Genomic DNA, 15,382 nt, shown 5'->3' with positions numbered 1-15,382 from the left:
CAAAACAGACATATCCATCAGCATGTAAGGGTACTAGAATCTAATCTTTGTTGTAGTAAGGCATTCTGGTAAATGCCCATTTTAGCAGAAAATAATTTTTAATAACTATGAGACAACTTTTTAAAGACCCCAATGATTCTTACCTGGTATTCAAGCACTTACACAATTCCCTCACCTTGAACGTGGGCTGGACTTTGTGACTTCAAAAGTAACAGGATGTCACTTTTTGGTTACAAAGGGGCCATGGCTTCTGTCTATGCACTCTGTGTAGGAACCCTTGCTGTGGGGAAGCAAGCTGCCAGGTGTATAAGCCTTTGGAGAGGCCCTCAGCGAGGAACTAAGGCCCTTGGCCCAACTACCTGTAAAAGCTGAGTCCTACACCCCTGAGCTTGGAAGCAGACCCAACACCTTAGTTGCAACACTGAGAAACCTTGATGCAAAGTCACCTGGCTAATCCTTGCCAATTCTTAACCTGAAGGAGGGCTTCCCTGATAGCTCAGTTGGTAAAGAATCCACCTGCACTGCAGGAGACCCCAGTTTGATTGCTGGGTCTGGAAGATCCCCTGGAGAAGGGATAGGTTACCCACTTTAGTATTCTTGGGCTTGCCTGGTGACTCAACTGGTAAAGAATCCACCTGCAATTTGGGTAGACCTGGGTTCGATCCCTGGGTTGGGAAGATCCCCTGGAGGAGAAAGGCTACTGGCATGGAAGATTTGCAGAGTCGGACACAACAGCAACTTTCACTTTCAACCTGTAGAAATTGAAATGTTTTAAGCCACTGAGTCCTGGGGTAATTTGTTATGCAGCAACAGGTAGCTAATACAGAGATGTAAGATAATGAAAGCATTTAGGAAGGACATCCTTCTGGTTCACATTTCAGATATAAATCGTAAGGCCTTCCTCTGTTTACCTGCTCAGTGCTAGTCACTGTTCAAGCTTGGGCATCACAACCATTCCTGTGTCCCAGCCAAAGGCAGAGGAAGGAGCATAGTAAGCTTGGTTAGAGGAGTACTGATTTTATTGATTTTTCTGTATACTTTCAAAGATGAAATCTGAATTTAAAGGTCAAACCACTTGAGAAAGGCTGATGATGCAGTTACTGTCAACGAAAATCATCACTTTATTGGAGAGGTTGAATTCTGAGTTTTGAAGATAAAGCAAAAGATGAAATGCTGACTCATGTGACTCAGATTTGCAGATCTTCTCCAGGTTGGTAAACATCCACTCCTTTGGTGAAACTCACTGTTCTTGAGGGCAAGATGAAGGCTATTGGCAGATGTACCTGAAGCCCCCAGAAGCTTCTCTGGACCTTCATAGTTGCCATTCTACTGAAAAATCTTTTAAAGACAAGGAAGCCTTAGAAATTTTTATTTTGCCTTTTATAAAAAGTTACAAGAAATAACAAACCTAGCTAAAAACGTCACTAAAGTGCAGAATTGGCCAAATTCCGTTACTCGTGTGTGGTCCAGTGGTTAAGATTACTTTCACTGCTGTGGGCCAGGGTTTGATCCCTGGTTGGGGAACTAAGATCCCACAGGCTGTGTGGCAAAAAAAAAAAAAAGCTTGCATAATGTAGATGCCTGACAATGAAATAATTTTATCAGCACAAGAAAACATTCATAAGTCCCATCCCAATGGTTCCCATCATCAACAACTGGGATGATGCTGAGATACTCATGCTTAGCCTATCTGAGCTAGAGGAGACACTGCATTGACCGGGCAGGTGTCCGAGTACATTGGTTAAAAAGCACGCCCTGCAGCCCAGAATAAGCCTGTTTTCCATGTCACTGCTGGTTGATCAAGATCCATTACAGTTTTGTTCAGCATTTACCCACTTTCTACCTGTGAAAGAACAGCACCCGTACGTTACTGAGGAAATGTACCAAGGTCAGAAAAAGAACACTTGTTCTTCCTGGATCACTCACTGCAGGTAATCAGGAAAACCCTGTTTTAACATACCATCCTGAGAACAGGGAACAGCCTAAAGAGCCTGTCTTTGTCTTGGCATCTGCTACGATGAGGTATTACCTAAATTGAGTTCCCCTCAGGAAACGTAAGATTCACCCATTAACGTACCAAACCTAAAGGTTTTGTTTTTGTTTTTGTTTTAATAAGAGATGGTCATCTCTACTGTAACAAATTACTTGGCTACTAATAACTTTCTGAAACTGTTAGCCCATTCTGTTTGGGTCAGTGTGGGCACTGAAGAAATAAGACTTTTGGTTCCCAAAGGGAAAAGTCAATTTAGTCTTGAAAGTTTTTACATCCTAAAGTCACCCAGTCTTTATGAGACTTCCTGATGGATTCAGGTTCTGGTAACCTCTCTAGTCGTTTCCTCTGTGCATCAATTAAAAAAAAAAAAAAAACACAGGAAAAAAGCAAGGGACTCCCTAAACCTCAACCTAAAACAACCCAGCATGGTTACAGCCACCTCTTTTTAATTGCCCTCTGAGAGCTGGATGGCAATTTCTGGGTGCTTTCAAACAAGTATCCTCAGTGAATTAGACTGTCGAGGACTCACCCCTAGACACAGATTCATTTTGCTGTCATTTTACAGAGAGGCCTCGAGATGGTAAAGCGAGTTGCTGGGGTAAAGGGATAGGAAGAGAAGGTGGGTTCCTAGTCAGGAGAGTTAAACCATCACTCTGAACGTCTTGGATGTTGTCACTGCATTTCTGCCTCACTGGAGTTTCCCGAATATAGTAAGAGGTCTTATTTCAAAACTGTCAGTTGCTAATCCTATAATGAAAGGCTTCAGGACTTCAGGCCTAGACTAGCAGACACAGGGAAGCATGGAACAAGTTTTCTGAAGAATTTGATTTGCTCATTTTTCCATTTTCAGGGAAATAGATGACCTGTCATATTGAAAAAAAAAAAAGATTATAGAATTTGACATTGTTAAGCAAATAAAAATGCCCAATACTCACATTTTAATTCAGTTCTACACCAGACATGCGAACTTCCTCATTAGTATATAATATCAGTGTTCCTCAAGTAAAAATTCATTAATGTCTTAAGATGTAAAAAAATATATAGGGCAAGAAAAAAGACAGCTAGTTTAGCTTTGATTCAGTAATGCCACCCCAGAATTTATCAACAAAAGCAAAAAGTTTTCCGTGATAGCAGTGCTAAATGGCTAACTAAGGTCTGGTTTAGCAATGAAATGGTACAACAGTGCTGTGGCGTTTGGGGTTTTAAAAAAATTTAATAAGGAACTTTGCAAAGACATGAGACAGTGTTTATACTCTAACAGTTTGCTACTCAAAGTGTAACCCCTAACTGGTAGCTTATCACTGGGGGGCTGGTTAGAAACACAGTGCTTGGATTTCTGAACTTCAGCTAAATTAGTCTCAATTTTAACAAGATTCCTGAGGTAATTTATGCATATTAAAATTTGTTGTTCAGTTGCTCAGTCATGTCTGACTCTTTGAGACCCCATGGACTGCAAGCATGTTAGGCTTCCCCATCCTTCACCATCTGCTAGAGCTTGCTCAAACTCATGTTCATTGAGTCGGTGATGCCATCCAACCATCTCATCCTCTGTCATCCCCTTCTCCTCCCGCCTTCAGTCTTTCCCAGCATCAGGGTCTTTTCCAGTGAGTCAGCTCTTCGCATCACGTGAACAAAGTATTGGAGCTTCAACTTCAGCCTCAGTCCTTTCAATGAAAGATATTCAGGGTTGATTTCCTTTAGGATGGACTGATTTTATTTCCTTGCAGTCCAAGGGACTCTCAAGAGCCTTCTCCAACACCGCAGTTCAAAAGCATCAATTCTTCAGCACTCAGCCTCCTTTATGGTCCAACTCTCACATCCATACATGACCACTGGAAAAACCATAGCTTTGACTACATGGACCTTTGTTGGCAAAGCAATGTCTGCTTTTTAATAGTCTGTCTAGGTTTATCGTAGCTTTCCTTCCAAAGAGCAAGTCTCTTAATTTCGTGGCTGCAGCCACCGTCTGCGGTGATTCTGGAGCCCAAGAAAATAGACCCTCTCACTGTTTCCATAGCTTCTCTATCTATTTCCCATGAAGTGATGGGACCAGATGCCATGATCTCAGTTTTTTGAATGTTGAGCTTTAAGCCAGCTTTTTCACTCTCCTCTTTCACCTTTAGTTCCTCTTCACTTTCTGCCATAAGGGTGGTGTCACCTGCATATCTGAGGTTATTGATGTTTCTCCTGGCAATCTTGATTCCAGCTTGTGCTTCATCCAGACCAGCACTTCCTATGATGTACTCTGTGTATAAGTTTAAAAAGTAGGGTGACAATATACAACTTTGACATGCTCCTTTCCCAATTTTGAACTAGTCTGTTGCTCATTGTACAGTACTAACTGTTGCTTCTTGACCTGAATATAGGTTTCTCAGGAGGCAGGTAAGGTGGTCTGGTATTCCCATCTCTTTAAGACTTTTCCACAGTTTGTTTTACACAGTCAAAGGCTTTAGCATAGTCAAAGAAGCAGAAGTGGATGTTTTTCTGGAATTCTCTTGATTTTTCTGTGATCCAATGGATGTTGGCAATTTGATCTCTGGTTCCTCTGCCTATTCTAAATCCAGCTTGAACATCTGGAAGTTCACAGTTCACATACTGTTGAAACCAAGCTTGGAGAATTTTGAGCATTACTTTGCTAGCATGTGAAATGAGTGCAATTGTGTAGTAGTTTGAACATTCTTTGGCATTGCCATTCCTTGGGATTGAAATGAAAATTGACATTTCCAGTCTTGTGGCCACTGCTGAGTTTTCCAAATTTGCTGGCATATTGAGTGCAACACTTTCACAGCTTCATCTTTTAGGAACTCTGGATTGAGATGGATATATCTTTCCTTTTCTCCTTTACCTGTCACTTCTCTTCTTTTCTCAGCTATTTGTAAGGCCTCCTCAGACAACCATTTTGCCTTTTTGCATTTCTTTTTCTTGGGGATGGTCTTGACTATGTTGACTATGAGGGCTACTCCATTTCTTCTAAGGGATTTTTGCCCACAGGAGTAGATATAATGCTTATCTGAATTAAATTCACCCATTCCAGTCTATTTTAGTTCACTGATTCCTAAAATGTCGATGTTCACTCTTGCCATCTCCTGTTTGACCACTTCCAATTTACCTTGATTCAGGGACCTAACATTCCAGGTTCCTATGCAATATTCTTTACAGCATCAGACTCTACTTTCACCACCAGAGACATCCACAATGGGGCATTGTTTCCCTTTTGGCTCAGCCTCTTCATTCCTTCTGGAGCTATTTCTCTGCTTTTCTCCAGTAGCATATTGGGCACCAGCAACCTGGGGAGTTCATCTTTCAGTGTCATATCTTTTCGCCTTTTTATACCGTTCGTGGGGTTCTCAAGGCAAGAAGACTGAAGTGGTTTGCCATTCCCTTCTTCAGTGGACCACGTTTTGTCAGAACTCTCCACCATGACCCGTCTGTCTTGGGTGACCCTACACGTAATGGCTCATGGTTTCATTGAGTTAGATGAGGCTGTGATCCATGTGATCAGTCTGGTTAGTTTCCTGTGATTGTGGTCTTCATTCTTTCCACCCTTGAGGGATGACTACAGGCTCGTGGAAACTTTCTGATGCAGGGGACTGGCTGTGGGGAAAACTGGGTCTTGCCCTGATGGGCAATGCCGTGCTCAGTAAGTCTTTAATCCAATTTTCTGCTGATGGACGGAGCTGTGTTCCCTCCCTTAGTTTGGCCTGAGGTCAAACTATAGTAGGGATAATGGCAGTAATGGTGACCTCCTTCAAAAGGACTTACGTCAGCATACCACGGATCCCAGGACTGTTGTATTCAGTGCCCCTGACCCTGCAGCAGGCGACTGTCGACTCACGCCTCTGCTGGAGACTCCCGGACACTCACAGGCAAGTCTGGCTCACTCTCTTGGGGGGTCACTGCTCCTTTTTCCTGGGTCCTGACGCACACAAGGTTCTGTTGTGTCCTCCAAGAGTCTGTTTCCTCAGTCCTGGGGAAGTTCTATCATCAAATCCCACTGGTCTTCAAAGTCAGATTCCCTGGAGGTTCTCCTTTTGCTTGATCCCCAGGTTTGGAAATCTGTTGTGGACCCTAGAACTTATGCAACAGTGCAAGAACTTCTCTGGTATAATTGTGCTCCAGTTTGTGGGTTGTCTGCGGCAGCTCTATTGTGGGGCTAACGGCAACCTCCTCCCAGAGGACTTCTGCCACACACCACGCCTCCCAGGTCTGCTGCAGCCAGAGCCCCTGTCCCTGTGGCAGGTTACATCATCTAATAAGTTTGTGGGGGGGAGGGCAGTACTGATTTACTGTTTTTCAAAAAAGTATGTTTATGTGGTCAAGGATTGGAAGGTTCTTAGAAAAAATTAAAATAGTTAAACTGGAGATACCTCTCCTATCCACACACACTGCCTGAGCAGTTCTGAGTCCTCAGTAAGTGACAGCTGTCAGGAATATGATGCCACTGTGGGCTGCTCCTTCCCTCCCTTCCTCTCTCCCTCCTTCCTTCCCCTCCCCTTTCTTTCTTTTTAAAAGGTCTTCCTTCATGTTCTTGTTAATTCACATCTTAGAAACCTAAAAGACAGTAAGGGAATTAACATGATATGTTTCCTTTTCAACCAGATATTAAAATTGATTAAGTCGTGTTTTGCTTTTTGCTTCAGCTATCAGGAAGCAGGGAACTAAATTTAATACCTAGTTCACTAATTCTATTAGCCCAGATTTCTGTAATATTTGTTTTCCTTTCTATGTCTTTTATTTTATGTTTCATTAGGTTTTCCACTATGTCTCTTATAAATCTTCTGAAAATAAGGGTCCAAATTACAATAATGACTTCTTAAAACAGTCTGTTCTTGTTGGCCAGGCTCCACAAAAAGAAGAGTTTATGAAACTACCTGCCTGTTTTATTTCTTCTCTCCCTGTGTTTTTCCCACTTCTCAAGACACAAGTAAAACTAGAGGATTCCTGTTTGCCCCTTAGCCCATGCCCCCTCCTACCCCACACTCCACACTCATCCCCCTGCTCCTCTCTCCCTAGGTCCTACAGCACAGCCTCATGAGTCATTCTGCGAGGCTACAGCTCTTCCAAAGGCACACAGACCACCCTCCAGTGGAATTACTCACCAATGCTCCAGCTGCTTCAGACTTCCTCTGCAATGAAAGAGAGGACAAACAGGATGTGTTTACAGTCAAGGCTTGTTTCCAGGCTAATTGCCTGCACACTATTCCCTCTTTTATCCTCTATCAAGAAAGCTTGCACTTTTTGTTCATAATGTTTATCAGCTTGTGCTTCCATATTGCATGATCATCTCCCTTAATAGACTTGAGGTCCAAATGTAGACTTCCTCCCTCGTTGGACCTCTGGGCCAGAAGGTGTCGGGGGAGATGGCGGGGCAGATGGATGATATAAGGGGTGGAGGCACTAGAAAGACAACGTGGAGAGCACTAACATTTAGCCATCACCTACCATATGCGGGTATTGCTGGTGCTTTATATACACTATCTAATCCAGCACAATTTTTTTTAAGATCAATTATATTTTTGGCCGTGTTGTGTCCTCCTAGCCGTACATGGGCTTTCTCCCGTTGTGGCGAGTGGGGGCTACTCGTCCCTATAGGATGCGGGCTTCTCACGGAGGTGGTTTCAGAGCATGCGCTGTAGGCGCACGGGCTTCAGTAGTTGCGGCTATCGGGCCTTAGAGTGCGGGCTCAGTAACCGTGGCGCATGGGCTAAGTTAGTTAGTTGCTCCACAGCATGTGGGCTCTTCCTGGATCAGGGATCGAACCAGTGTCCTTAGCATTGGCAGGTGGATTCTTAACCACTAGGCCACCAGGGAAGCCCTTTTATTTTTTTTATTGAGATATGATTTACTAACATAAAATTTACTCATTTAAAGTGTACAGGATGGTGGGTGTTAGCGTATTCACTACATTATGCAACTATCACCGCTGATTCTAGAAATTTTCATCACCCCCGCAAAAAATCCTGTGACTTTTAGTGATAACTTCCAATTCCCCTCCCTTCCCAGCCCCAGGGAATTACTAAAATTTACTTTCTGTCTCTTTGGGTTTGCCTATTCTGAACATTTTATATAAATCGGATCATACAATATCTAGTCTTTTTTTAATCTGGCTTCTTCCCTTGTGGCTCAGACGGTAAAGCATCTGCCTACAATGCAGGAAACCCAGGTTCGATCCTTGGGTCGGGAAGTTCCCCTGGAGATGGAAATGTATTCTTGTCTGGAAAATCCCATGGACGGAGGAGCCCGGTGGGCTACAGTCCGTGGGGTCGCAAAGAGTCAGACACGACTGAGCGACCTCACTTCTTCACTTCACTTCTCTCACTTAACAATGTTTTCTCCCACATTGTAGCAATGACCAGTACATCATTTCTTTTCATGGCTGAAGAATAACTCGGTGTACGGATATACACATTTTGTCATTCAGTCATCAGTAGATGCACGAATCTTACAACTACTAGGAACATTTGCACACAAGTTTTTGTGGGCACATATGTTTTCAATTTCCTTGCATATATGCCTAGGAGTGGAATTGCTGGGTCACATGGTAACTGTTTAATCATTTGAAGAGCTGTCATTCTGCTTTCCACAGCAACTGCACAATTTTACATTTTCTCTAGCAGTGTGTGAGGATTCCAGTTTCTTCACATGCTCATCAATACTCGATATTATTCACCTTTTCTGTTACAGACATCCTAATGGGTATAAAATGATATCTCGTTGTTTTGACTTGCATTTTCCTAATGGTTAAGGATGTTAACTATTTTTTCATATGCTTTTTAGCCATTTGTATATCTTATTTGATGAAAAGTCTATTCAAATCCTTTGCCTATTTAAAAAATTGGGTTATTTTTATTGTTATTGTTGAGTTACAAGAGTTTTTGATATATTCTGGATACTAGAATTATGATTATGACTTACAAATATTTTCTCCCTACCCATGGGTTGCCTTGTCACTTTCATTATGATATCCTTTGAAGCACAGAGTTTTCATTTTGAGGAAATCTAGTTTATTTTTTTTTCCTTTTGGTACTTGTGCATTAGATGTCAAATATAAGAAATCATTGCCTAATCCAAGGTCTTCTCTAGGAATTTTATAATTTTATATCTTACATTTAGGTCTTTGATCCATTTTGAGTTAATTTCTGTATATGATGTGTGGTAGGTGGCCCAACTTTATTCTTTTGCATATAAATATCTGGTTATCCCAGCACCATTTATTGAGAAGAGTATTCTTTTCCCCATTAAATGGTCTTGGCACCCTTGTTGAAAATCAATCAGTCGTAGATGCCTGATTTTATTTCTGGACTCTATTTCATTCCATTGTCTATCCTATGCCAGCGCCACACTGATGTGATCATTGTAACTTTCTAGTGAATTTTGAAACCAGGACATGTGTGGCCTCCAACTTTGTTTTTCTTTAAGATTATTTTGGCTATTCCGGGTCTCTTGCATTTCCAAATGACAAGCAGATCCTAAAATCAAGCCAGCTGGGATTTTGATAAAAATTGCATTAAGTCTGTAAACCAGTTTGTGGAGTATTGCCATCTCAACAACATTAAGTCCTCTGATCCATGAACATGGATATTTCCATTTATTTAGGCCTTTAAACATGTTTTTTAAATTTTCACATACAAGTTTTACTTTTTTATTAAATTTATTCCCAAGTATTCTTTTTATTGCTATCATAAATGAAATTTTTTAAAATGTCTTTTTCAGATTGTTCATTGTTAATGTATCCAAATACAGTATATTTTTGTATATTATTCTTATATTCTGCAACCTTGCTGAAGTTGTGTATTAGCTTTAATATTTTTTTAGTGGATTATTTAGGATTTTCCATATACAAAATCATGTCATCTGCTAACAGAGGTGGTTTTACTTCCTCTCCAAACTAGATTTATTTTATTTCATTTTCTTGTCCAGTTTCCCTGGCTATAATCTCTGGTACAATCTTCAGTAGAAGAGCAGACAGCCTTATCTTGTTCTTGAGTACAATCTTGTAAAGTAGGTATTTTTTACAAATGAGGAAAAACCTGCCTCCTACCCCCTAATGAGGGGAAATGAAGCTCAGATCAGAAAACGGATATATGGAGAATCCCAAGGTGACTCTAATCCGAGGGAGCTAGGCTCCCATCACCTGGAGTCCAGGAGCCGTCACATCTGTGCCTTCACCTGCCTTTCCTCCTTCCAGAGCAACTCATCTCTCTGCTCCCTGTTGCTCCTCTCTCTACCAGCAGACTCCTCTGTTATTGCAAGACCCAGCCTCAGTACTGCCTTCCACGGGAAGGCCATACCTAGCTCCCCAGGCTGGACCAGGGCTCTCTCCCCTGGAGACCCTGAGAGTGCAGGGGGACGAGAGATATTCTATCACAGACAGCCTCTGCCACGTAGGTCTGTCCATGCCTCATCACCACATGCCAGCCTACAACCCTCCACTGACCCCTGGGCTCTGGGACAAGAGCTGTGTGTGGGGTCTTGGTGTCCCCACCCTTGGCCAGGGGACACACCTCAGGCAACTGGCAGAGAGGAAGCCTCAGCTCCCTGGGGTGGAGAGAATTACCTTTTCCATCAGCCTTATAGTCATCAGGGAGCAGCTTGTCCTGGCGGTAGCCCAGCACAAAGGCCAAGAAGGAGAGGATGAGAGCATCTCCAATGCTGAGGATGGCAAGCATGAAGGCCCAGCGGATGGTGCAGTGACCCAGCGTGTATTTGCCTGTCTGCTCCCCGCACATGCGCCGTACCTCACTTGAGTCCCAGCCGTCTGGGTAGACCAGGCAGCCGATCATCAGGCCTGTGGCTGAGAGGGCAGAGGAGGTGCAGATGACATCAGGCTGGGGAAGCTTGGTCTGCTCCCTCCCACCTTGCACTGCTGTTACCTTGCCACCTCCCTTCTTGTGTTAACAGCCTTGAGAGGCACAAGAGGCAAGCTGTTGCCACCCTTGTAGAACAAAGAGAGAAAACTGAGGCTCCAAGAGCTCAAGCCATCTGCCCCTGGGAGCCACTGGTCAGGGGTAAAGGTCAGCAGATCAAACAAAAAGCACAACAAAGTATAAAGATCAATATACCAGATCCCACCTTCCCACCTAGATGAACGCCTCCTTTGTTTTTTTCTAGGAGGAGCTGATTTATTAATACAGACTTCTCTTACAGATCACAAAATACTTTATATACCATTTTTCTGTCAATCCTTACAACAGTTCTGTGAAGTAGGCCATGTGTTAATATCCCATTTTACAGACTAGAAAACTGAGGTCCCAGGGAAACCAAGTGAGTTACCCAGTCCTTTAGCTATGGCAGAGCCAAGACCTGCACCCGCAACTCCTGACTTTCTTGGCTTCAAAGTTAATTCTCCCAGACTTCCAGACAAACATCTCTCCAAAGAGCTGAATGTATTTAGCGGTGACATTTCAGACTCAGTGACAAACAGGAAGATACTCAGGGTGGTTACCCTAAGGGTTACCCTCCCTGAACCCTTTGGTAAAACCTGTGGCCTCCCCTACTTGGTGTGTGATGAGTCCTCTGGTGCCTGGCGTGGCCTCCTCCCTATAGCAGTTTCAGAAGAGAGCCCAGGGTCTCTGGCTTGGAAACAAGTTGCTTCTACGGTGCCACAGTGCTGTATGAGCACCGCACCCATCTGCCTAGTAGGGGGAGCCACCCCACTGTGGGGTCTCAGGGCTCTAAGCAGAGGCCAGCGTGGTATTCTCAAGCAAGCTTCCTTACCACTTCTGACTTCCAGTCTCTTGCTGGAAAAATAAGAATAATAATACCTGACTCAGAGCAGGGTTATGAGGATTAAATGTGATTCAGTGTTTACTGCAGTGTCTGGTCACGACTGAGCAACTTCAATTTCGCTTTTCACTTTCATGCACTGGAGAAGGAAATGGCAACCCACTCCAGTGTTCTTGCCTGGAGAATCCCAGGGACGGGGGAGCCTGGTGGGCTGCCATCTATGGGGTCGCACAGAGTCGGACACGACTGACACGACTTAGCAGCAGCAGCAGCAGTGTCTGGTATATGATAAGTGGCCACTTAATGTTAGTTGTTGCTACTATTATTGTCACTAAAGTCAGATAGAAGCACCCTCAATGGATGTCTCTCATTAGAGCCGTTCACAAATATTCAAGGTACATAACAGGATTATACTTCCTTGCCTCCCTCCCTTGAAGTTGTATGCATGCGTGCGTGCATTCTCAGTTGCTCAGTCCAACTCTTTGTGACCCCATGGAGTATAGCCTACCGGGCTCCTCCGTCCACGGAATTTTCCAGGCAAGGATACTGGTGCAGGTTGCCATTTCCTGCTCCAGAGGATCTTCCTGACCCAGGAATCAAACTCGTGTTTCCTGCATCTCCTGCACTGGTAAGCAGATTCTTAACTACTGGGCAACCTAGGAAGTCCTCCTTGAAGTGAGGCTAGGTCATAAAGATTCCTTCAGCCAGTAAGTGAGCAGAGATGCTGTGTGCTTTTCCAGGCCAGAGCATTTAACTGCTGTTGGAGACTTTCCAGAGCTCTCTTTCTGTTTGCAATGATGACAGCCAGATGACAGCTGATGCTCCTTCAGACTGGGCTCTGGAAGAGAACAGTGAGAGCCAAACCCTTCACTGATCCTCAACGAGTGTGTACCGTGATCAAGAAATAAACCTTTGTCCTAACCCACGAAGATCTGGGAATTGTTACTGTGGCATCATCCCATCCATCCCTGACTGAAAAAGCTGTTTTGGGTTTTCACATTTACCGAGCACCTCTCACATGTCAGGCCTTGTGCAGGATGCATTATAACATCCCATTCCTGCAAGAGCCCTGTATTTCTGCCGTCTTCGACAGATGAAGTCACCAGAACTCAGAGAGATGTGCACCGTGCTCTAGTTGTGTTTTTAGGAGCTGGGATCACCCTCGGCCTACACCTGGCATCCAGAAGCTCAATTAACTTTAAGCGGCAGCTCCTCACTGCCCCACTCATCAGTCCCCTTTCCCGTCTCCTGCGCCCTTCTCTGGTCCTTAATCTTGTCAAGATTAAGCTAACTGGTTTAGGGCTCCTCTAACGGAGGAAGCTCTCAGTGACTGGCTGTGGGACACACCTCCTCCTCATCCCTCCCTTTGCCGCCCCCTCCTTTCCCCAGCACCAAAGAATGGAACACAACACCACCTTTGTTCTCCCCCAAGATAAATGTTTCATGGGATGGCACCCGGCCACCTCTGCTATCAGTGTCTTCAGCTCCATGACCCAGACAAGGATCTGACTGAAATGGCCTGGTGATCCCTCCCCGACCCAGGCCCTCCCAGCACTGCTCGTTCAGCAAAGGCACCTGTTGCAGGAGGTTGGGGGAGTGGGACAATGCAGAGAATGAGAGAGGGAGGGTGGTGTTTCCAGCATCCCATTGCCCTGGGGGACCAGCTGGCAAGCATGCCAGGGTCCATTCTCCTCCTCTTTGTCACAAAACTGCTAAATCTTCTTTCTCCCTTCTCTCTCCCCACTGCCCACTCAAGCCCACCAAGACTTGGCTCATCTCTGCCCCTGCCTCTTCCTCACTGTTTAGATAGACTACAGAGAAAGGGAGATGGCAAGGGGACTGGGAAGGCAGCTGTGGAACCAGGTCAGTAGCCTGAGTACAAGATTCAGAGTTTGAAGGTTCTGTCTCTCACGACTTGTGTGCTAAAATGCAAGTTACCCGCTAGGAGCCTCATCTATCAGATGGGAGGAAAACCCATCTCACTGGGTCATGATGAGGATCCTCATCTAGTTCTTGGGACTGACTGCCATAATTCTCCCATTTCCTTCATTGCCAGGTGATCTATTACACAGTCTTGGCCAAGTCTTGTCTTCTCTCATCCCCAGATCCCTCATTTATAGTTGGGGGGAGGATGCTCTAGCTCTCTAGAGCCCCCTCCAACTCTGACTGTCCTAAGCTTATGTGTTTGGTGGTCTGGGATTCAGTTCCCTGTTCCATTCCCCTGCTAAGGATAACACTGCTTCTCATTCTAACCAATGATGTCAAGATGATTTCACTCTAGTCTGCAGTCCCCAACAAGGCTCCTGGACATCTCCCTCATACGGACAGTCTGTGTGTGGTGCTTGGAGTGCGGAGGGACCAAGGGCTGCAGGACAAGGTCTTAGGTAGGCATCCCTTCCTCGGCTCTAGGGGACAGCAGGACCAGCTGACCCCCAGGACCCAGATGCCCATCTGTAGCCAGAAGCAGGAAAAGAGGGGCAGAGAAGGCTTTGCGTCTGAGCACCACAAGTAGCCACCCATCCCACATAGTTCTAAAAGACCCTACTTCCCTCCCCCACCACAAAATATCACCTCCACTCACTGCCTCAAGTGCTCACACTTGCTGTATCAAGGATGGAATCCTGGAATTAGGGAACAAAGACTTTCACTCTACCATGAGTGATTTGCTCCTGGGCAAGTCACTTCCCCTCTCTGGACCTCAGTTCCTGATCTATAAGATGAGAGAGTTGAACCATTTGATCTTTAAAGTCGTTTTGGTCTCGGCCATCCTGAGACTTGTTACTCTTCAGAAGCATCTGAAGAGCACACAGTATGGCTGGGCTATACAGGACAACAGCTGAGTTGGAGACTCAGCAGCTCCAGGGAAGGAGGGATGCTGCACCTGCTCCTGCGGCCTTGGGGCGGGGCGAGGGGCTCCCTGCCCCCCACCATCCCTGCTCACCCGCAGCCAGCTGCATCCACGCACAGATCTTGTAGACCGTGGCCGTGTTGCAGACGAAGAACAGGCTGAAGCAGATGATGGAGCCAATGACGAGGAACATGGCCAAGGCCACAAAGAACATGGCAGTCTTGAAGGCTCTAGAAGGGATAGAGGAGAAGTCCAGCGGGCCACCCTTGCAGATAAGCTCAGAAGACAGCACGTTGCCCACGCAGTAGGAGAAAAGGCCAAAGTAGCCCGCCTGGGGCGTGTTGACGCTGTCACCGATCCAGTAGGGCTGGATGAAGAGCGCCATGACCAGCACGGAGAAGCAGATGGTGAGCGTGCCCCACATCACGCCCACGGCCCTCGAGTTACGCACGTAGTTGGTGTGGTAGATCTTGGCTGCCTCCTGGGCAGGCAGCAACTTTACCATCGTGAGGGCGCTGGGTCCTGGGATGGGGACTTGGGGGCTGAAAGTGGCTTTGCGAACGGATAGAGGCCCAGAAGTGGGTCACCCCCTTAGCTGGGTGTGGGGAGGAGGCTGAGGTCAGGGAGGATGACCTTGGCTTCTCCTGGGGAAGCTTGTCCAGGGGCTGTGTCTGCTCTGCTCGAGCCGGCCTGCCTCAGATCTCCTGCCTCCCCTCAAACCCGCCGGGGTCCCGGGCCTGCGGGTGCCGCCCTGCCCCGCCCCCTTCCAGCCGAGAGCCCCAGGGAGCTCCGCCCCCTTCGCTTGTCCCGGCTCC

At 45.5% G+C, this 15,382-nt stretch overlaps 1 protein-coding gene across 2 annotated transcripts; it reads right to left on the bottom strand.

The window, feature by feature from the left end:
• Positions 1 to 1,001: 1,001 nt before the first annotated feature.
• LHFPL5 (LHFPL tetraspan subfamily member 5) lies at positions 1,002 to 15,072 on the bottom strand. Of its 2 annotated transcripts, none has more exons than XM_069564235.1 (4): positions 14,661 to 15,072; positions 10,551 to 10,787; positions 7,093 to 7,119; positions 1,002 to 2,856 (listed from the first exon to the last, which is right to left on the bottom strand). In XM_069564235.1, exons 1-3 carry the CDS (start codon positions 15,070 to 15,072, stop codon positions 7,109 to 7,111), a joined length of 660 nt encoding a protein of 219 aa, XP_069420336.1. In that variant the 3' UTR covers positions 1,002 to 2,856; positions 7,093 to 7,108. The 2 variants fall into 2 exon arrangements, with proteins under 2 accessions (XP_069420336.1, XP_069420337.1); XM_069564236.1 differs by having other exon boundaries at positions 1,002 to 1,338.
• Positions 15,073 to 15,382: the final 310 nt, after the last annotated feature.

Source organism: Ovis canadensis, chromosome 20 (assembly GCF_042477335.2).
Source record: "Ovis canadensis isolate MfBH-ARS-UI-01 breed Bighorn chromosome 20, ARS-UI_OviCan_v2, whole genome shotgun sequence".
NCBI classification, from domain to species: Eukaryota; Metazoa; Chordata; class Mammalia; order Artiodactyla; family Bovidae; genus Ovis; species Ovis canadensis.
Note: the sequence above shows the minus strand (reverse complement) of the source record. Positions and strands in the feature narration are given on the sequence as shown.